Source organism: Crinia signifera, chromosome 12 (assembly GCF_055691185.1).
Source record: "Crinia signifera chromosome 12, ASM5569118v1, whole genome shotgun sequence".
NCBI lineage: Eukaryota > Metazoa > Chordata > Amphibia > Anura > Myobatrachidae > Crinia > Crinia signifera.
The window spans coordinates 2269134-2292363 of NC_139228.1; the positions used below are offsets into that span (position 1 = coordinate 2269134).

At 49.5% G+C, this 23230-nt stretch overlaps 1 protein-coding gene across 1 annotated transcript in view; it reads left to right on the top strand.

Annotated features, from left to right (window-relative positions):
* LMNA (lamin A/C) overlaps nt 1-11285 on the top strand; it is a 109541-nt gene extending 98256 nt beyond the window's left edge. The window contains exons 5-14 of the mRNA XM_083166506.1: nt 4243-4368; nt 4452-4622; nt 4704-4829; nt 5030-5250; nt 5427-5634; nt 6197-6304; nt 6625-6744; nt 7829-7924; nt 8018-8275; nt 9454-11285. Of these exons, the coding sequence (XP_083022632.1) occupies nt 4243-4368; nt 4452-4622; nt 4704-4829; nt 5030-5250; nt 5427-5634; nt 6197-6304; nt 6625-6744; nt 7829-7924; nt 8018-8275; nt 9454-9483 (1464 nt within the window). The 3' untranslated portion in view covers nt 9484-11285. The remainder of the gene's footprint in view (nt 1-4242; nt 4369-4451; nt 4623-4703; nt 4830-5029; nt 5251-5426; nt 5635-6196; nt 6305-6624; nt 6745-7828; nt 7925-8017; nt 8276-9453) is intronic.
* The last annotated feature ends 11945 nt before the right edge of the window (nt 11286-23230 follow it).

The window sequence follows — 23230 nt, forward strand, 5'->3', positions numbered from 1 at the left end:
CACAGTAGGGAGAGGGTACTGATGCTGTTAGTGTTAGGCTATGATGGGTTGGTAGTGACATAGTAGGGAGAGGGTGTGGATGCTGCTAGTGTTAGGCTATGATGGGTTGGTAGTGACACAGTAGGGAGAGGGTGTGGATGCTGCTAGTGTTAGGCTATGATGGGTTGGTAGTGACACAGTAGGGAGAGGGTACTGATGCTGTTAGTGTTAGGCTATGATGGGTTGGTAGTGACATAGTAGGGAGAGGGTGTGGATGCTGCTAGTGTTAGGCTATGATGGGTTGGTAGTGACACAGTAGGGAGAGGGTACTGATGCTGTTAGTGTTAGGCTATGATGGGTTGGTGGTGACATAGTAGGGAGAGGGTGTGGATGCTGCTAGTGTTAGGCTATGATGGGTTGGTAGTGACACAGTAGGGAGAGGGTACTGATGCTGTTAGTGTTAGGCTATGATGGGTTGGTAGTGACATAGTAGGGAGAGGGTGTGGATGCTGCTAGTGTTAGGCTATGATGGGTTGGTAGTGACACAGTAGGGAGTGGGTGCGGACGCTGTTAGTGTTAGGCTATGATGGGTTGGTAGTGACATAGTAGGGAGAGGGTGTGGATGCTGCTAGTGTTAGGCTATGATGGGTTGGTAGTGACACAGTAGGGAGAGGGTACTGATGCTGTTAGTGTTAGGCTATGATGGGTTGGTAGTGACATAGTAGGGAGAGGGTGTGGATGCTGCTAGTGTTAGGCTATGATGGGTTGGTAGTGACACAGTAGGGAGAGGGTACTGATGCCGCTAGTGTTAGGCTATGACGGGTTGGTAGTGACACAGTAGGGAGAGGGTACTGATGCTGTTAGTGTTAGGCTATGATGGGTTGGTAGTGACATAGTAGGGAGAGGGTGTGGATGCTGCTAGTGTTAGGCTATGATGGGTTGGTAGTGACACAGTAGGGAGAGGGTACTGATGCTGTTAGTGTTAGGCTATGATGGGTTGGTAGTAACATAGTAGGGAGAGGGTGTGGATGCTGCTAGTGTTAGGCTATGATGGGTTGGTAGTGACACAGTAGGGAGAGGGTGCGGACGCTGTTAGTGTTAGGCTATGATGGGTTGGTAGTGACATAGTAGGGAGAGGGTGTGGATGCTGCTAGTGTTAGGCTATGATGGGTTGGTAGTGACACAGTAGGAAGAGGGTGCGGACGCTGTTAGTGTTAGGCTATGATGGGTTGGTAGTGACACAGTAGGGAAAGGGTGCGGACGCTGTTAGTGTTAGGATATGATGGGTTGGTAGTGACACAGTAGGTAGAGGGTGCGGACGCTGTTAGTGTTAGGCTATGATGGGTTGGTAGTGACACAGTAGGGAGAGGGTGCGGACGCTGTTAGTGTTAGGCTATGATGGGTTGGTAGTGACACAGTAGGGAGAGGGTCCGGTCGCTGTTAGTGTTAGGCTATGACGGGCTGGTAGTGACACAATAGGGAGAGAGTATGGATGCTGTTAGTGTTAGGATATGATGGGTTGGTAGTGACACAGTAGGGAGAGGGTCCGGTCGCTGTTAGTGTTAGGCTATGACGGGCTGGTAGTGACACAATATCGAGAGCGTATGGATGCTGTTAGTGTTAGGCTATGATGGGTTGGTACGGACGCTGTTAGTGTTAGGCTATGACTGGCTGGTAGTGACACAGTAGGAAGAGGGTGCGGACGCTGTTAGTGTTGGGCTATGATGGGTTGGTAGTGACACAGTAGGTAGAGGGTACTGATGCTGTTAGTGTTAGGCTATGATGGGTTGGTAGTGACATAGGGAGAGGGTGTGGATGCTGCTAGTGTTAGGCTATGATGGGTTGGTAGTGACACAGTAGGTAGAGGGTGCGGACGCTGTTAGTGTTAGGCTATGATGGGTTGGTAGTGACACAGTAGGGAAAGGGTGCGGACGCTGTTAGTGTTAGGATATGATGGGTTGGTAGTGACACAGTAGGGAAAGGGTGCGGACGCTGTTAGTGTTAGGCTATGATGGGTTGGTAGTGACACAGTAGGGAGAGGGTCCGGTCGCTGTTAGTGTTAGGCTATGACGGGCTGGTAGTGACACAATAGGGAGAGAGTATGGATGCTGTTAGTGTTAGGCTATGACGGGCTGGTAGTGACACAGTAGGGAGAGGGTCCGGTCGCTGTTAGTGTTAGGCTATGACGGGCTGGTAGTGACATAATAGGGAGAGAGTACAGATGCTGTTAGTGTTAGGCTATGATGGGTTGGTAGTGACACAGTAGGGAGAGGGTGCGGACGCTGTTAGTGTAAGGCTATGATCGGTTGGTAGTGACACAGTAGGGAGAGGGTACGGACGCTGTTAGTGTTAGGCTATGACTGGCTGGTAGTGACACAGTAGGGAGAGGGTACAGATTGACACAGTAGGGAGAAGGTACTGACGCTGTTAGTGTTAGGATATGATGGGTTGGTAGTGACACAGAAGGGAGAGGGTACTGACGCAGTTAGTGTTAGGATATGATGGGTTGGTAGTGACACAGTAGGGAGAGGGTGCGGATGCTGTTAGTGTTAGGCTATGATGGGTTGGTAGTGACACAGGGAGAGGGTTTGGACGTTGGTAGTGACACAGTAGGGAGAGGGTGCTGGCGCTGTTAGTGTTAGGATATGATGGGTTGGTAGTGACACAGTAGGGAGAGGGTTCGGACGCTGTTAGTGTTAGGATATGATGGGTTGGTAGTGACACAGTAGGGAGAGGGTGCTGACGCTGTTAGTGTTAGGCTATGATGGGTTGGTAGTGACACAGTAGGGAGAGGGTGCTGACGCTGTTAGTGTTAGGATATGATGGGTTGGTAGTGACACAGTAGGGAGAGGGTATGGACGCTGTTAGTGTTAGGATATGATGGGTTGGTAGTGACACAGGGAGAGGGTTTGGACGTTGGTAGTGACACAGTAGGGAGAGGGTGCTGGCGCTGTTAGTGTTAGGATATGATGGGTTGGTAGTGACACAGTAGGGAGAGGGTTCGGACGCTGTTAGTGTTAGGATATGATGGGTTGGTAGTGACACAGTAGGGAGAGGGTTCGGACGCTGTTAGTGTTAGGCTATGATGGGTTGGTAGTGACACAGTAGGGAGAGGGTGCTGACGCTGTTAGTGTTAGGATATGATGGGTTGGTAGTGACACAGGGAAAGGGTGCGGACGCTGTTAGTGTTAGGATATGATGGGTTGGTAGTGACACAGTAGGGAGAGGGTATGGACGCTGTTAGTGTTAGGCTATGATGGGTTGGTAGTGACACAGTAGGGAGAGGGTACTGACGCTGTTAGTGTTAGGATATGATGGTTTGGTAGTGACACAGTAGGGAGATGGTGCGGACGCTGTTAGTGTTAGGCTATGATGGGTTGGTAGTGACACAGTAGATAGAGGGTACGGACGCTGGTAGTGACACAGTAGAGAGAGGGTGCGGACGCTGTTAGTGTTAGGCTATGATGGGCTGGTAGTGACACAGTAGGGAGAGGGTGCGGACGCTGTTAGTGTTAGGATATGATGGGTTGGTAGTGACACAGTAGGGAGAGGGTACTGACGCTGTTAGTGTTAGGCTATGATGGGTTGGTAGTGACACCGTAGAGAGAGGGTGCGGACGCTGTTAGTGTTAGGCTATGATGGGCTGGTAGTGACACAGTAGGGAGAGGGTACTGACGCTGTCAGTGTTAGGCTATGATGGGTTGGTAGTGACACAGTAGGGAAAGGGTGCGGACGCTGTTAGTGTTAGGCTATGATGGGTTGGTAGTGACACAGTAGGGAAAGGGTGCGGACGCTGTTAGTGTTAGGCTATGATGGGTTGGTAGTGACACAGTAGGGAGAGGGTACTGACGCTGTTAGTGTTAGGATATGATGGTTTGGTAGTGACACAGTAGGGAGAGGGTGCGGACGCTGTTAGTGTTAGGCTATGACGGGCTGGTAGTGACACAGTAGGGAGAGGGTCCGGTCAATGTTAGTGTTAGGCTATGGTAGTGACATAATAGTTACCTATGAGAAAACAACAGTGGCATCACGACGGAGACGATGCCCCGCTTGTGTGAGCTGGCACATAGTATTGTGGGGTCATAGGGTACTTTTGGGGGTTTTTTTGCACTAAAAAGGTAAAATGATCCTTGAAATATCCAGAAAATTGCAGCAGAGCTACTGGCCTGAGCTGCTATAGTGTATGTCTGTTGCTGTGCGCACTGTATATATACTGTAGCCCACTGCCCTCTCTGGAAACCTTTCTCTTTACCCTCCCCACAGCTGGAAGGCAGCCTGGCTGACGCCAAGAAGCAGCTTCAGGATGAGATGCTGCGTCGCGTGGATGCGGAAAACCGCAATCAGACTCTGAGAGAGGAGCTAGAATTCCAGAAGAACATCTACAGTGAGGTGAGTGTGCGCTCACTGCTGGACAGCTATAATGGGCGCTGTAAGAAATGCGTGGGTCACATTACCACCTACCTTTCCTGCAGGAACTGCGAGAGACCAAGCGGCGTCACGAAACGCGTCTGGTAGAGATTGACAGTGGGCGGCAGCAGGAGTTTGAAAGCAAATTGGCTGATGCTCTGCACGGTCTGCGTGCCCAACACGAGGGGCAGATCGGCCTGTATAAGGAGGAGCTGGAGAAGACGTACAACGCCAAGGTATCCCTCACATTCCATTACTGTAAGCATTGCAGCTGATGATTCCACCTTCATCTAACTGAGCGCGTTGTCCCTATCCAGCTGGAGAATGCCAAGATGTCTGCGGAGCGGAACAGCACAATGGTTGGGGAGGCTCATGATGAGATCCAGCAGAGCAGGATCCGGATAGACAGCCTGAGCGCGCAACTCAGTCAGCTGCAGAAACAGGTGAGAGATCCAGAGAAACGCGGCGGCCCCAACCGTGATACATAGGGGTAATATTCACAGAAGCGGAGATAGTGCCCAGAGTGACCGATCAGATTCCCGCCATTGCCTTCTAGAAGGTGCTAGAAATGAGCAGAATCTTGATTGGTTGCTATTAGTAACTGTGCCCCCTAAAATCTCATGTCTTGTGATTTCATTTTCAGTTGTCGGCTAAAGAAGGCAAGTTACGTGACCTGGAGGATGCCCTGACCCGGGAGAGGGACTCCAGCCGGCGGGCGATGGCGGAGAAGGACCGAGAGATGGCCGAGATGAGGGCTCGTATGCAGCAGCAGCTAGATGAATACCAGGAACTGTTAGACATCAAGTTGGCGTTGGACATGGAGATCCACGCGTATCGCAAGCTGCTGGAGGGAGAGGAGGAGAGGTGGGTGACCGAGGCCTCCTAGTGGCTGCTCCCATAACCATGGCTGTATCTTTGGTGTAAAAGCATAACACACAGTGATTAGAGTGCAGCTTATGTATGGCGATCCGGTATGGCGGTCTTTCTTACTGGTATTAGGGGCGATGTGATTGTCTGACCTCTATACATCTTCTGTGCAGGCTCCGGCTCTCCCCCAGCCCCTCCGGGCAGAAGAGGACCACACATTCCAGGAGCACTGTTACCTCATCATCTAAGAAGAGGAAGCTGGAGGAAGGGGAGCGGAGGACCACCAGTTACAGCCAGCATGCCAGGACCAGTGGGAAGGTGGCTGTGGAGGAGGTAGATGTAGACGGGAAATACGTCCGTCTGAAGAACAAATCAAGTGAGGTGAGTGCTGGGAAATCCACAGAGTTATCTCAGAGGGTTTTTAGGAGACCATAATCCCACACCAGCTGTAGTAAAGTGGTACTGTTATCACAGTGCCGGTGTACAACAGTCTCTATGCCGGTGCGCAGGCTCAGGAGGAGGAGCCCTATCCCTGGCCGGCATAGCATCCTCTGTGCAGAGGATTTGCATAAATGGTAAGTTACCAGCATGGCCGCTTAGGCGCGGTCACTGTACGATGCCTGCGCAGGAACCAGCATGATGCCATCTCTGCGCAGGAACCAGCATGATGCCCAGCAGGTGCTTGAACCACATGGCTGTTACTTGGGAATGCCCACGTGTGCCCATGTTATGTCTAGCGTCAGGTGTAACCTCCAGTCTCTGTGCCATGTTAGGGGGGTGAGAGCTGCTGCATGCAGCTGGGATAACTGGGCTCAGTCTAGGAATGTGGCAGGAGAGTGTCCGGGCCATCGTAGGGTCACGGACGGGATTTGGAAGAGTTCTGAGGTCACTGCTGTCCTGTAGCCTATTGTATGGTGATATCTGCATTTATATTCCTGTAAAGGACCAATCGCTGGGGAACTGGCAGATCAAGCGCCAGATCGGGGAGGAGAAACCGATTATATTCCGCTTCCCCCCAAGAGCTACACTTAAAGCAGGACAGACGCTGACGGTGAGTGCTACCCTGGGGTTTGTTCTGCCTGTGTGTTTGTAGATGGTCTGTGGGCGCCCTCTGCTGGTGCAAGCAGGGAACTGAGTATTGTAAGTAATTTGTGTCCCCTGATCGCTATTAGTCACCGACAGAAAGTGTTATGCTGCTGGATATCGGGCGCGTGACTATATATGGCCATATAAAAAGGTGTTTAATGACTTTGAGTTAGGTTTCTGTGAAGTTTCCCCGATAGTAATTAGATGGGCGACAGTGGGGTGTCCGATAGATGAGGAGGAGTGCGGCATATACTAACAGTGACTTTATCTCTCATCTTTCCTCAGATCTGGGCCTCTGGGGCCGGAGTCCCCCACAACCCCCCCACTGACTTTGTGTTGAAGTCCCACACTTCTTGGGGGACAGGAGACAGCATCCGTACAGCTCTGCTCACCTCCAGCAATGAGGTGAGTACCGGACTCTGCTGATATATTTGTACACAGGACAGGCCTGGGTTCTGCGGGATAGACCCAGACATACATCCTGGGTCAGGAACAGTGGTGATGCCATTACCCACGGTGGTCAGCGGGGTGGTATAGCTCACAGACTATGGCTGGGTTTACCCCACAAGACCAACATTCACATGTAAATGGTGACATGCGGTTTTCATGGTTTCTGATTTGACATTTGAGCATGGCATGGCATCCCCTGGTATGGCTCGTTGTGCTACTGCCACGCTCAGCGTACACTACCGCTCCCACTCAGACGCCGCGTGCAAGGGGAAGTGTAAAGACGTGCAACAAATGGTGCAAAACTCATGGGGGAAAGAGATGTTGGATTGAACGCCCTGATTACATACACATCATAGGTGCTATCATGCTGGGACTTGTAGTTCTTCAGGAAAGAAGAATACAGTGCTGATGCACGCTCCACAATAATTATAATAAGCTCAGTTTACATTGTCTTTGTATATTTATTGGCCAAGAACCAGCGTCTAGGTGACCTTGTCTATGGCTGGTTCCTGATACCAAGTGTGCATCCAGGTCTCGGGACACCAAAAGATCTGGCCAACGCCGGTCACCCCAGGGCATCACACTAGTGAGAAGACAAAGGGTTAGTGAGTTAATAAGAAAGCAGGTGTGTTAAAAATGCTAGAAACTGTAATATTAGTAAAAAATGTAATAATGTGCAAGTGCTAATGCGCCACCCTAAGGCATCCCAGCCACATTGACCCGAGGGGAGCCGCGCCCCGAATTAATCTCTAACAGTAACACATTGTAGGTCTATAAATACTGGTGACCAAACTAGTAAGAACCAATCAGAGCAGGTGGGCGGGGTGCTACGTTGAAAAAACTGAATGTTTACCTTTTGACCATGCGGCGTAGACCCATCGAATGTCCATCAAGACGTTGTCTATCAGCCGTCCGGATACCTGTGGCTAGTAATATAGGGACATACGTAATGTGACCCCCGCGTGCTGGTCATGTGATATGGGGTTAGCTCCTCCCCTCTGTGCGATATTCTGTTCAACTGTTTATCACTTACCCACAGGAAGTGGCAATGCGGAAGCTAGTACGGACCACAGTGAATGAAGACGATGATGATGAGGACGATGAAGACGAACACCACCACCACCATCATCATCATGTAGGTCATGATCTACCAGCTACCGTATATACGTGTATGTTACATAGTCTTGTCCCAATGCGACTCATTCGCATATTATTTTCCCTCCTGCAGGATGGTCAGAACTCGACTGGGGACCCCAGCGAGTACAACCTCCGCTCCCGCAATATAACGTGCACCACGTGCGGACAGCCGGCTGATAAAGGACTGGGGGGAACCCCCGCAGCTGGCGCCTCTTCTTCCTCCTCCAGCTCATACACTACAGTCACCCGCACCTTCCGCGGCGCAGGGGGAGCCGGTGGAGTCAGCAGCCTCAGCGAGAGTCTGACTCCCAGATCCTACATCATGGCTAACAACAACCAGCGTGCGCAGGTGAGGACCCCCCCACCGGGACAAGGGGTCAGCAAATAATGGATCTTGTTCAATGTTGTTGCCTTAATAATCTTTCCCACCCCGCAAGCTCACTGCCTGGGTGTCCTCCATGACCTCTCCTTTGTTCCCCACATTCAGTCTGTCTCTAAAGCCCCGTACACACAGTGTGATCTTAGCAATAATCACTGGGGATGTGGTCGCTAAGCTACCATGTCCCCGTGTGTACGGGGCGACGGTTGCCAAGAGCACGCTCCTGTGACCAGACCTGGGGTGGTCGCTGGTTGGAGGAGAAGGCTACTGCGACCAGCGGCTTCCCCCGGCAGTGTCTCATCCTGGTCGCTGATGGATAAGGGAACGCTGAGCAATATATTGCACCGTGTGTACGGAGCTTTAGTCAAGCAATGTGCATCTAATATACATATCCAAACCCCGCCCTTTCCTTACACCAGTCACTGCTAACACTAATCCATGCTCTCATCTCCTGCACGGACTATTGCAATAGTCCACTTACTGGCCTTCCCCAATACAGACTCTCACCACTACAGTCCATCATGAATGCAGCTGCGGCTGATCTTCCTCGCCAGACGAATCATCTGCGGATCTGCTCTGTCAGTCCCTCCATTGGTTCCCTGTATTCTACCGTATTCAATATGAAATACTTTCACTTACACACAGGGCCATAAATCAAACTACACCAACTTGCATCTCATCTCATACTGTATATCCCAACCCGACCTCTTCGGCCCTCACAAGATGCGGAGATCCAGTACACACGCAGCGATTTAGGGGGATTCTGTAAGCGATCTCATTATATCGCTTAGTAAATGCCCCTACATCACTCTATGTGTAGGGGCACAGTGATGTGCGGTACCAGGGCCAGATCGCTGAGCACACAGCACTGGCACATCACTGTGCTGAGCGTTCTAGCATCGCTCAGTAAGTCAGTAGGCTGAGACAGCTTATCACATGCACATAACCTCCAGCCAATTACATCCCCACTGTACAGTCCTAACTTATTTCTCTCTCACTGTCCCATCCACCAAAAGCCAGTGCAATAGATAATCCCTACCTTGTATATCAGTGGCCGCCGGTGTCCTGCTTGTGGCTGTGGTACGGTAGTGAGGGGGGGTTAGCTAGCCACTAGTAGCAGATACTAATCCTGTTTTACTCTTTTTCAGGTCTCACCGCAGAACTGCAGCATAATGTAATGCAATTTCCGCAAGTGCCCAAAACAAAATACAAATCCAACTATTTTCCTGTGGTGTTTTTTTTGTTTTTTTGATGTTATTTTGTACTCACTACATCAGGTATTTTATATAGAAGGAAAAACAATGCAGCTTTATTTTGTTTTTGTATCTCTGTACAAATGAAACCAAAGACACAACATGTGCCCCCCATTCGGCCCCGCGTGTCGGGAGTGAGAAGGATGACGAGGGCCCCTGTGAGATCGCAGTACACATTATGGTCCCTTACAGATCACCTCATTGGGTCGTGTGGTGATCGCTGTACATCCGATGGGTAGACCGTGAATGAGATAAGCCCGGAATCGGGTCACCAGATAAATAAGCTGCCAGTGTCACGTGACTGAGGATAACAAGGAATAAGCCCCATGGTCAGACTAGAACTCCGGTTTAGCCTCCCTTACCCCGTGGCCATAGGAGCCCGCCATTGTATAATATGAGCGCATCCTGTTTGCGGCTGCCTGTTCCCGTGTTTCTAGACGGTTTTACTGCCGTAACGGGTGATCATTGCGATTAGGCCACCGTATCGCTACAGTGATTTGGGGGGGGATGGGGAATAGTATTTTGGGGTGCAGCTATGTTTTCTCAGATCACCGTCATATAGCGCTGAGAATATTTGCGGCGCAGTCATGTGTATTCTTAACGCTTACGTTCCATAATCCGCTGCATAGCCGCTTTCACGCCTTAGCAGAGCATGTTCCTATACGTATATCTATATATATTGTATGTTCCATTCGTTGGGTCCTTCCCTTCCAGACCGGGGGAACCGCACAAAGTAAAAAAGTTCTGATATTGTTTTTTATATTGGTATTATTTTTTGAAATATAAAAATGAAAATGGCGACTCATGAAATGCCCGTTTTAAAGGAACACCAAAATAACGGCGACAGTCTCTGGTAAGACAGCGCCTTGATCCATTCAGTATGGGGTATGTACGGTTGCCACAGGCCAGCTGAATACCATCTGATGCTGCGTAGGGGCATCACAAGCCAGACTCCATCTGGTGGACACAGTGGGTACTGCCACTTTTATATGTGACGCCTTTTAGGTCTTCCTTTAAAATGATCATTATTTCATGATGTGTCTTTAAAAAAAAAATAAAAGAGAAAGAAGCAAACACCAAAAAATAAATAAATAAATATATATATATTAAGATATATCAGGTGATCCTAAGCTAATATTTTGCCAAACTCTTTATAAGTAATATCCTTATTTTACAGTTGTCATTGAGGTTGTAAAGCACATAGTCCTAACAGAGAAATGTGTTATACATATATATACATAAGGTTTAGATGGTGTAATCCCATTGGAGGTTCTGTAAAGATGGTTGATGTAAAGTAATTGTTCTCCGTCAGAGGAGCTTTGTAGAACGCGATATTCGGGTGCAGACGTCCTTTCCGGTGACCGCACCGCGTGTGTTGCTGCCTTCCCTCAGCATTTTATCCCAGTCACTTGCCAAACGCGCTGTGATGTCACCACTATTTGTGGGCGACCGCTGAGATGTCCCGGAGGGTCAGACTTATTCCTCAATATATAACAGATGTGTCTGATAGAAGATGACAGATTGTAAGTGCAGGAAAACGTTTCCCGGTGCCTTAGATGGGTGATAGGAGCAGACAAAGTGCCTTATGGGAAATCCCCGCTGCTGCCCCTCTCTGCATGATCTTTGTAGATTTATTTTCATGGCCTTGCTTTGTTTATATGATTCTTAATAGCGACAAGCAAATTTCTGTGCAATTCAGCTTCTGTATAAATAACCAATGAACCATCTCTGGTTGTCTGTGTCTTTATTCTGAGTCTACGTTATAATGTTCTGATGTTGCTGACATAACCGAAGTCATGCAACGTGCACACAAGGATAATGGGAATAGGAAAACACGAGCTGTGGGGGGAGACAATGGAAGTAAAGGTTACATTGCCAGGGGTCTACTGTAGGGTCTATGGGTTTCCCCCCTGCACCCACCCTTTCCTCTCCGTGCCCCCTCTTCGTGCACCCATCACTTTCTCTCCATGCCCTCTCCTCTTGCACCCATCTCTTACTCTCTGTGCCCTCTCCCCCCGCACCCATCCCTTCCTCTCTGTACCCTCTCCTCCTGCACCTATCTCTTCCTCTCTGTGCCCTCTCCTCCTGCACCCATCCCTTCCTCTGTGCCCTCTCCTCCTGCACCCATCCCTTCCTCTGTGCCCTCTCCTCCTGCACCCATCCCTTCCTCTCTGTACCCTCTCCTCCTGCACCTATCTCTTCCTCTCTGTACCCTTTCCTCCTGCACCCATCCCTTCCTCTATGTACCCTCTCCTCCTGCACCTATCTCTTCCTCTCTGTGCCCTCTCCTCCTGCACCCATCCCTTCCTCTGTGCCCTCTCCTCCTGCACCCATCCCTTCCTCTCTGTACCCTCTCCTCCTGCACCTATCTCTTCCTCTCTGTACCCTTTCCTCCTGCACCCATCCCTTCCTCTCTGTACCCTCTCCTCCTGCACCTATCTCTTCCTCTCTGTGCCCTCTCCTCCTGCACCCATCCCTTCCTCTGTGCCCTCTCCTCCTGCACCCATCCCTTCCTCTGTGCCCTCTCCTCCTGCACCCATCCCTTCCTCTCTGTACCCTCTCCTCCTGCACCCATCCCTTCCTCTCTGTACCCTCTCCTCCTGCACCCATCCCTTCCTCTCTGTACCCTTTCCTCCTGCACCCATCCCTTCCTCTCTGTACCCTCTCCTCCTGCACCTATCTCTTCCTCTCTGTACCCTCTCCTCCTGCACCCATCCCTTCCTCTCTGTACCCTTTGCCCCTGCACCCATCTCTTCCTCTCTGTACCCTCTCCTCCTGCACCCATCCCATCCTCTCTGTACCCTCTCCTCCTGCACCCATCCCTTCCTCTCTGTACCCTCTCCTCCTGTACCCATCCCTTCCTCTCTGTGCCCTCTCCTCCTGCACCCATCCCATCCTCTCTGTACCCTCTGCTCCTGCACCCATCCCTTCCTCTGTGCCCTCTCCTCCTGCACCCATCCCTTCCTCTCTGTACCCTCTGCTCCTGCACCCATCTCTTCCTCTATGTGCCCTCTCCTCCTGCACCCATCCCATCCTCTCTGTACCCTCTGCTCCTGCACCCATCCCATCCTCTCTGTACCCTCTGCTCCTGCACCCATCCCTTCCTCTGTGCCCTCTCCTCCTGCACCCATCTCTTCCTCTCTGTACCCTTTGCCCCTGCACCCATCTCTTCCTCTCTGTACCCTCTGCTCCTGCACCCATCCCTTCCTCTCTGTACCCTCTCCTCCTGCACCTATCTCTTCCTCTCTGTACCCTCTCCTCCTGCACCCATCCCTTCCTCTCTGTGCCCTCTCCTCCTGCACCCATCCCATCCTCTCTGTACCCTCTGCTCCTGCACCCATCCCATCCTCTCTGTACCCTCTGCTCCTGCACCCATCCCTTCCTCTGTGCCCTCTCCTCCTGCACCCATCCCTTCCTCTCTGTACCCTTTCCTCCTGCACCCATCCCTTCCTCTCTGTACCCTTTCCTCCTGCACCCATCCCTTCCTCTCTGTACCCTCTGCTCCTGCACCCATCCCTTCCTCTGTGCCCTCTCCTCCTGCACCCATCCCTTCCTCTCTGTACCCTCTCCTCCTGCACCTATCTCTTCCTCTCTGTACCCTCTCCTCCTGCACCCATCCCTTCCTCTCTGTGCCCTCTCCTCCTGCACCCATCCCATCCTCTCTGTACCCTCTGCTCCTGCACCCATCCCTTCCTCTGTGCCCTCTCCTCCTGCACCCATCCCTTCCTCTCTGTACCCTCTCCTCCTGCACCTATCTCTTCCTCTCTGTACCCTCTCCTCCTGCACCCATCCCTTCCTCTCTGTGCCCTCTCCTCCTGCACCCATCCCATCCTCTCTGTACCCTCTGCTCCTGCACCCATCCCTTCCTCTGTGCCCTCTCCTCCTGCACCCATCCCTTCCTCTCTGTACCCTCTCCTCCTGCACCCATCCCTTCCTCTCTGTACCCTCTCCTCCTGCACTTATCCCTTCCTCTGTGCCCTCTCCTCCTGCACCCATCCCTTCCTCTGTGCCCTCTCCTCCTGCACCCATCCCTTCCTCTCTGTACCCTTTGCCCCTGCACCCATCCCTTCCTCTCTGTACCCTCTCCTCCTGCACCCATCCCTTCCTCTCTGTACCCTTTCCTCCTGCACCCATCTCTTCCTCTCTGTGCCCTCTCCCCCGCACCCATCCCTTCCTCTCTGTACCCTCTCCTCCTGCACCCATCCCTTCCTCTCTGTGCCCTCTCCTCCTGCACCCATCTTTTCCTCTCTGTGCCCTCTCCTCCTGCACCCATCCCTTCCTCTCTGTACCCTTTCCTCCTGCACCCATCCCTTCCTCTCTGTACCCTCTCCTCCTGCACCCATCCCTTCCTTTCTGTACCCTTTCATCCTGCACCCATCCCTTCCTCTCTGTACCCTCTGCTCCTGCACCCATCCCTTCCTCTGTGCCCTCTCCTCCTGCACCCATCCCTTCCTCTCTGTACCCTTTGCCCCTGCACCCATCCCTTCCTCTCTGTACCCTTTGCCCCTGCACCCATCCCTTCCTCTCTGTACCCTTTGCCCCTGCACCCATCCCTTCCTCTCTGTACCCTTTGCCCCTGCACCCATCCCTTCCTCTCTGTACCCTTTGCCCCTGCACCCATCCCTTCCTCTCTGTACCCTTTGCCCCTGCACCCATCCCTTCCTCTCTGTACCCTTTGCCCCTGCACCCATCCCTTCCTCTCTGTACCCTCTGCTCCTGCACCCATCCCTTCCTCTCTGTACCCTCTCCTCCTGCACGCATCCCTTCCTCTGTACCCTTTGCCCCTGCACCCATCTCTTTCTCTGTGCCCTCTCCTCCTGCACCCATCCCTTCCTCTCTGTACCCTCTCCCCCTGCACGCATCCCTTCCTCTGTGCCCTCTCCCCCTGCACGCATCCGTTCCTCTGTACCCTTTGCCCCTGCACCCATCTCTTTCTCTGTGCCCTCTCCTCCTGCACCCATCCGTTCCTCTCTGTGCCCTCTCCTCCTGCACCCATCCGTTCCTCTCTGTACCCTCCCACACCTATCCCTTGTTCTGCACCATCCTCTCCTATTCTTCTGTATACTTTCGGTCACAGACGCCACATATAAGCTGAGCGCTGTCATTTTAGGACTACTTGACCGCCTGCAAGGCCCAAAATTGTCATTAGTTAAAGCCTCCGCCATAATGTTAGAATCTGTTCGAGAAAACAACGGTGATGGCGCTTGACTCCAAATATGTAGATCAATCAAACGATGTGTCATAAAATTAAATAAAAAACAAGGTGTCAGAAACTTTGTGGTGAATGAATAATTTGAAGTAAAAAAGAAAGTGGTACCGAAAGGCGTACCGAACTGACAAAGAATTTTGCGAGAACCCGAGCATAAAGGTTTCTTTAGAAGATCTCCCAATGTGTATTGAATAGAAATTGAAGAGTGGGAACTGCGTACCGTACTCACTACAAAAATGAACTTTATACGTATACAACGGTTTCTTTTGGTCCCATCACATCAAATCTTGTGCTCGTGAATATGAATCGTGTGGAGTGCAAAAGAAAAGGAAATAAGATTGTGTTGTAATATCTTGTGTACACTTTTTTTGTTAAGGGTACATGGGAAAGCTTCAAACGGGCACTGAAAACTCACCTATTCATCAAAGCGTACCCTTCCACTGCATAAACCAGCTGGTTCTCCGACCCCTTGCCTGTTTCCTGTTTACATCCTGCTATCTAACCACCACCCCCTCGCTTGCACCTCTTGTAATCTGTCTGTCTCCCCTTCCTACTAGATTGTAAGCTCCTCCGAGTAGGGCCCTCTTCCCTCCTGTTGTCAAAGCCCACTTCTCTTCACATGTCACTCACAGCTCTCCTATACTCCAACACTCAGTGACCATCTTCGTCTGCATACTCCTCTCCATCATTGGCCTCAAGCCTCTAGTTGTATGTTGATTGAGTCCTCACTACTTATATCCAAGCTGTAATGTGTATTGATCTGTGGCGCTCTTTATTTGTACTGTATTTTTGTTATTTATTCAATGTTATGCCAAGTTTTGTTTCCCTGTATTGTTCCTTTGTACGCCGCTGCGAAACACTTGTGGCGCCTTATAAATAAAATAATAATAATAATAATAACCTCTAGGGGCGTACCAAAACTCACAGGAGAGCTAATATCACCATGCTCATCAAGGTATCTTTTAAGGGATATCAGCATTGGTGTGGACTCCCTTTCTGACAGTAATGCGTACCGTACTTACAGCCCATATAGATGTTATAAGCGCATCAAGGTATCTTTGTTTCGGGTTAATCACCAATTTTAATCCAAGACGCCTCTCATAGAATATTACATGTTGTATTTCCAGCAAATGAAGTGAAAAACCGTTTTTAGGGTCACACAAAATATTTAATCTAAAAAAACAAGTACAAAATAAAATACGTGGGTGGTGGCTGGGAGTGGGAAATGCCACAACCCAGGTTGAAATAAGAACAGTCACTCCTCTGCACGGATTCTTATTGCGCCTTGGGACATTCTTTTTTCTTCTTTTTTGTCTAGATAATGTTAGAATGTGTTTGCATTGATCCATGACAGCAATGAAATCAGGTGTGGTGGTGTTCCTTCGTCATCTGGTTTTCCAGATCATCAATCAAGGCAAATTAAACTTTACTGTTCTTTAAATTTCTAAATAAAATTTCCCCAAAAATGTGACACACACACACACACACACACACACACACCAACTTATTCTATAGATAACAAGTATTACCCGTGTGAGAAGACCAAAGCGTTCTGTCACCCTCTTGTGTACAATAGTGCGCTATACAGTATGGAACCAGTTCTAATAAGAAATGGGGTATGGATTATTAGGTCGGGCAAACAAAGGGCGATGTGGCATTAGGTCAACATAGGTGTTTTTGGGGGTTGACATGGACACATCAAGCACCACTGCCTCGCTACCCTCAGCACACTATTCTATTCTCCCTCCACGCCCTAGTGGATAGTAGGACATGAAAAACCCATGGCGACATTTTGACTGTCAACCCAATGCTTGTGTTCACCCAATGACCCTTTCAGCCTAAGGGCGGGGTGTTGTAACATCCGCAGCCCTGTTCGCCCCCCCTTCGCCGGGCACCACATTATTAATAACGGCATATGCGGTTATTAACGCAAGGGACAGCTCTTGCCATAAGAACTGTCCCTTGCGATGCGGCGCCGGCCCTGGACTTCCGGGTCTGTGACCGGGAGTCCATCTGCGCATGTGCAGAGTGACGCGCCGTACGCAGGGCATGCTGGGAGGGATCCGTGACGGATCCCTCAAACAGCGCTGCGGTAAGAAGCCCATAGGCTTCTGCAGGGAAAAGCTGGCGATTCCCTCCGCAGCGCTGCCACTGTGGAGGGGACAGAGAGCCCGATAACAGGGTTTTTACCGCATTTCTGTCTTAGAGAATCGCCCCCTAAGGCATGTCCATAATCAGTAGTCGACCCAACACATGTTGACTTTTTGACTGTCACCCTAGTGACCATATACCAAGAAATGCATAGTCAATATAAAACACTTCTACTCGCATATAAAGCTATTAACCATACTGCACCAGCATATATCTCTGCACTTATCACAAAATATCTCCCATCTCGACCACTCCGCTCTGCACAAGATCTGCGTCTCTCTTCTGCACGGATCACTAGTTCCCATTCTCTATTACAGGACTGTCACCGGGCTGCTCCCATCCTATGGAATGCCCTTCCATGCACAATAAGACTCTCTGCTAGCCTCCAAGTGTTCCCTGATAACTCACCTCTTCAGGCAAGCCTATCATATTTATATACCACACGCAAAACCCTCTGAGGCACTTATGTATTATATACTGTAGCTTCTGGACCTACAAGCTATGCTATTACTGGTGCATATCCTTGTGTTTCCCTCCTATGTCCCTATAGATCAGGCATTCCCAACCACGGTCCTCACGGCACACCAACAGTGCAGGTTTTACTGATATCCAGGCTTGAGCACAGATGGTTTAATCAGAATCCCTCAGATACTAATTAAATCACCTGTGCTCAAGTCTGGATATCTACAAAACCTGCACTGTTGGTGTGCCTTGAGGACCGTGGTTGGGAATGCCTGCTGTAGATTGTAAGCTTGCTCCTCACAGCATTCTTATACCTGCAGGAGTGTCAGGATTGGCTGACCAATTATTGTATGTCACATTTGTCTGTGGAGGGAAAGTCTGTTTGTATGCAGCGGGCAGTGCAGAGGAAAACCGGGTCTGGCATGCTGAGCGAGTCTGAGGAGGCATGTGATAGGTAAAGATGAATGTTTTGTGACCCGGGTCCTGACAAAATAGCCGCAATAGTCTGCAGTAGTGTTCTGAATACAGTTACTTAGTAATATATCAGTAGAAATAGCTGCGATAGTCTGCAGTAGTGTTCTGAATACAGTTACTTAGTAATATATCAGTAGAAATAGCTGCGATAGTCTGCAGTAGTGTCTGAATACCGTTACCTAGTAATAGATCAGTAGAAATAGCTGTGATAGTCTGCAGTAGTGTTCTGAATACAATTACTTAGTAATAGATCAGTAGAAATAGCTGTGATAGTCTGCAGTAGTGTCTGAATACCGTTACCTAGTAATAGATCAGTAGAAATAGCTGCGATAGTCTGCAGTAGTGTCTGAATACCGTTACCTAGTAATAGATCAGTAGAAATAGCTGCGATAGTCTGCAGTAGTGTCTGAATACCGTTACCTAGTAATATATAAGTAGAAATAGCTGCGATAGTCTGCAGTAGTATCTGAATACAGTTACCTAGTAATAGATCAGTAGAAATAGCTGTGATAGTCTGCAGTAGTGTTCTGAATACCGTTACCTAGTAATAGATCAGTAGAAATAGCTGCGATAGTCTGCAGTAGTGTCCTGAATACAGTTACCTAGTAATATGTCAGTGGAAATAGCTGTGATAGTCTGCAGTAGTGTCTGAATACAGTTACCTAGTAATATATCAGTAGAAATAGCTGCGATAGTCTGCAGTAGTATCTGAATACAGTTACCTAGTAATAGATCAGTAGAAATAGCTGCGATAGTCTGCAGTAGTGTCCTGAATACAGTTACCTAGTAATAGATCAGTAGAAATAGCTGCGATAGTCTGCAGTAGTGTCTGAATACCGTTACCTAGTAATATAGAGCAGCACATGAGCCGGTGGCTGCCATTGGATCTCACATGTTGCCTGTGGTGGTGGTACATGGACGTGCACCTCTGTTGTGGTTCTTACAGCTGTCACTGGTCTTAGAGCCCATACACACTTAACGACTGAGCTGAAAGTCGCTCAAAACAGGAGGTTTGAGAGGCTTTCTGCTCAAAGCCGCCCGGTGTGTATGGCCCGGCTATGAGCGGTGATCGCTGCTCCGCGCTCCCACAACATCACCGGGGAAGCCGCTCATCTGGTTATACCACCAGATGAGCGGCTTTCAGGACGGCTTTGGATAGCGCAGCGCTATGCAACGCCGTCCTCCCCCTCCATCGGCGCCGGGCAGGGGGAAAGCCGTTCAGTCTGTATGCCCTGAGCGGCTTTCCCCGCAGCGATGAACACGATCATCTCTGTCCATACACGCTGGGTATAGTCGCCCAGTGTGTATGGACCTTTAGGCAATAAAATGGTTGTTTTATGTGAATGTGCTCAGAAAGTGCATTGATTTTGGTGTGACTTGACCAATTGTCTTATTAACATTAACATGTCTACTCTATATATATATATATATCTACCACATGACCTTGTGCTCTCTGTGTGTCGGCCATTGCACTGAGGTGAATTGATAACAATGAGACCTATCACCATGTTACTATAAGCTCTTCCATAGCTCAGTGGTTATATCGGCAGGTTACCCTATGCTGTGAGGATATGGAGACCAGGGTTCGAATCCCATGGTAGGTTATAAAGGATTTTTAGTTAAATGATTTTGTAAAGTTCATCAAAATTCGGCTGCGTATCTTGCCCTGTACCTACCCTCTCTACTGGCAATGATGGCGGTGCCCTGGCACACATCTCTAGCTACACACCTAACTATTGGGATTCACCATAGAGCTGTCAGGGAAGGGGCTGTGCTTGTGGTCCGACACTTACGTCATCATCCCAGAAGCACAGCGATTGTCCATCATCCAGCGGGATCATTATCCGGGTGCTAAAGCAGGTCTGGCCCACCTGTGACTCTCCAGCCGCTGCGAAACCACAAGTCCCAGCATGCTGAGACTTGTGGTTACACAGCAGCTGGAGAGCCACAGGCAGGCCAGGCCTGTACTAGAGGGATTCGAACCAGGGGACTCACCATCATTGCCAGTAACGAGAGCAGATACTTAACCACTGGGCTACGCAGCCGACTGATACTCAAGTCTTCGTTTCTAAATGTTATTGTCTAGGCCGATGTAAAATCCACAGAACTAAATAGTAACATACACGGGATTCAAACCGGGGGACTCACCATCATTGCCAGTAACGAGAGCAGGTACTTTACCACTGGGCTACGCAGCCAACTGATACTAACGTCTTCGTTTCTAAATGTTATTGTCTAGGCCGGTGTAAAATTCACAGAACTAAATAGTTTTCGAACCGGGAGACTCACCATCATTGCCAGTAACGAGAGCAGGTACCTTACCACTGGGCTACGCAGTCGACTGATACACAAGTCTTCGTTTCTAAATGTTATTGTCTAGGCCGGTGTAAAATCCACAGAACTAAATAGTATCCAACATGGGATTCAAACCGGGGACTCACCATCATTGCCAGTAACGAGAGCAGGTACTTAGCCAATGGGCTACGCAGCCGACTGATACTCTAAACTTCGTGTCTAAATGTTATTGTCTAGGCCGGTGTAAAATCCACAGAACTAAATACATGGGATTAGAACCGGGGGACTCACCATCATTGCCAGTAACGAGAGCAGATAATTAACCACTGGGCTACGCAGCCAACTAATACTGATGACTTTGTTTCTTAATGATATCATGGAGACGAATGCAAAATCCAAAGAATAAAATAGTGATCTACATGAGATTAGAACCGGGGGACTCACCATCATTGCCAGCAGAGGCATAACTAGATATTCGTAGGTCCCATAGCAAAAGTTATAAGGGCCCCCTATTTAGCGACTGATGGTGATAAATCCATGTAAAACATATTATTTAGTCAGTAAAGATGGGCCCCCTTCAGCTCTGGGCCCCCTAGCACCTATGGTAGTTAAGCCCTTGATTGCCAGTATCAAGAGCAGGTACTTAACCACTATTATAGGTAATGACATTGGCCATGGGAATCAATATGCACCTCTCCATAGCTAGTGCACTGAGCCACCACACAACTGAGACTATCCTGAGACTATATCACCCAGCAGCCAGGGGGAGAATTACAGGTAACATAAGCAACACTGGTCCAGAGACTCAAACCAAGGACCTCATCATAGCTGTGTGCAAGGAACCATGCTACTGGTGCACTGAGCCACCACAAGACTGGAGAGCGTTGTGAGACTATTACCTCTATCACCCGGCAGCCAGGGGGCAAATTACAGGTAATATAAATACTGCTGGCACTGGGATTCAAACCAAGGACCTCATCATAGCTGCGTGCAAGGAACCATGCTACTGGTGCACTGAGCCACCACATGACTGGAGAGCGTTGTGAGACTATTACCTCTATCACCCGGCAGCCAGGGGGCAAATTACAGGTAATATAAATACTGCTGGCACTGGGATTCAAACCAAGGACCTCATCATAGCTGTGTGCAAGGAACCATGCTACTGGTGCACTGAGCCACCACACGACTGGAGAGCATTGTGAGACTATTGCCTCTATCACCCAGCAGCCAGGGGGCAAATTACAGGTAATATAAATAATGCTGGCACTGGGATTCAAACCAAGGACCTCATCATAGCTGCGTGCAAGGAACCAATGCTACTGGTGCACTGAGCCACCACATGACAAATGATATCACGAGACTATTACCTACCGAATATCACTCAGCAGCCAGCGTGAACATGACAGGTAATATAAAGAACACAGGTCCTGGGAAAAGCAGGGACCTCACCATAGCTGTATGCCAACACACGACCTATACCAGCTGGCAGCCAGGGGGGATAATTGCAGGTAATATAAATAACACTGGTACATGAATTGGATTAATTTAATGTTCATGTTTCAAGCCATCAAAGGTGAATCCCTCCATCCCCGTATTAGTGGATTCTTCTATAACTGTGAATAGTAGCCGTATCCATGTGTTGTGTTGGCACTGGTAATATTTGCTTCACTACACCCTAATTATTTGGTCCCTTTCCTTCAGCTGGTCAAAGACAATGCCCTCTCTCTGGGCTCTGCCACTTTAATAAATAATAACCAACACTAGATGGCGCCATTTACTCACCATATAGCCATTTAAAACCATCACCTCCTGTCCTGCGGTGCTCTAACCCCGTGGTTCCCAACCCTGATCCTCAAGCCCCCCCAACAGTGCACGTTTTCCAGGTCACCCGGCAGGTGCACTCATTATTCAGACATATTTTAAAAGCTCACAGGTGGAGCTAATTATAGCACTTGTGATTCTGTGTGGAGACCTGCAAAACATGCACTGTTGGGGGTACTTGAGGACCAGGGTTGGGAACCACTGCTCTAACCTCTTTAGTCATTCGATGATGGAGTTATATATTAACTTGTGTTTTGTATGCTGACCATACACCTGAACAAAATGCGGGATCGCACCGATACTCCTCATGTTGTGCAAACAATCCATTGCATGAACCGTCGAGATTGTACTTTCGGGACTGGTATCGTTCAAGTGTATGGCCAGCTATACCTATATATATATATATATATATATAAACATACATAATAAAAACAGTGGCCCTTAAAGAAAAATATTGCCCCCACAGGAAAAATAACATTGGGGGCACCACAGGAAAACACACACACACACATACTGCGGCTGTGTACAAAGATGACGCATCAGTCCTGGATAAGCTACTACTGAGTAGCTGTGTGGTAACGCAGCAGCATGTTTGCAGAGAGAGACGGCAGAGTCTTTGTATGTCTGCAGGGAGAGATGGCGGAGTTTTTGTATGTCCGCAGGGAGAAATGGATGAGTCTATGTCTGCAGGGAGAGACGGCTGAGTCTTTGTATGTCCGCAGGGAGAGATAGCGGAGTCTTTGTTTGACCGCAGGTAGAGACGGTGGAGTCTTTGTATGTCCGCAGAGGAATACAGTGGAGTCTTTGTATGTCCGCATGGAGGGACGGCTGAGTTTTTGTATGTCCGCAGGGAGAGATGACGGAGTTTTTGTATGTCTGCAGGGAGAGATGGCTGAGTCTTTGTAAGTCTGCATGGAGAGACGTCTGAGTCTTTGTATGTCCACAGGGAGAGATTGCAGAGTCTTTGTATGTCCGCAGGGAGAGATAGCGGAGTCTTTGTATGTCCGCAGGGAGAGACGGTGGAGTCTTTGTATGTCCGCAGAGGAATACAGTGGAGTCTTTGTATGTCTGCATGGAGGGACGGCTGAGTCTTTGTATGTCCGCAGGGAGAGATGGTGGAGTTTTTGTATGTCCGCAGGGAGAGATGGCTGAGTCTTTGTATGTCTGCAGGGAGAGACGGCTGAGTCTTTGTATGTCCGCAGGGAGAGATAGCGGAGTCTTTGTATGTCCGCAGGGAGAGACGGTGGAGTCTTTGTATGT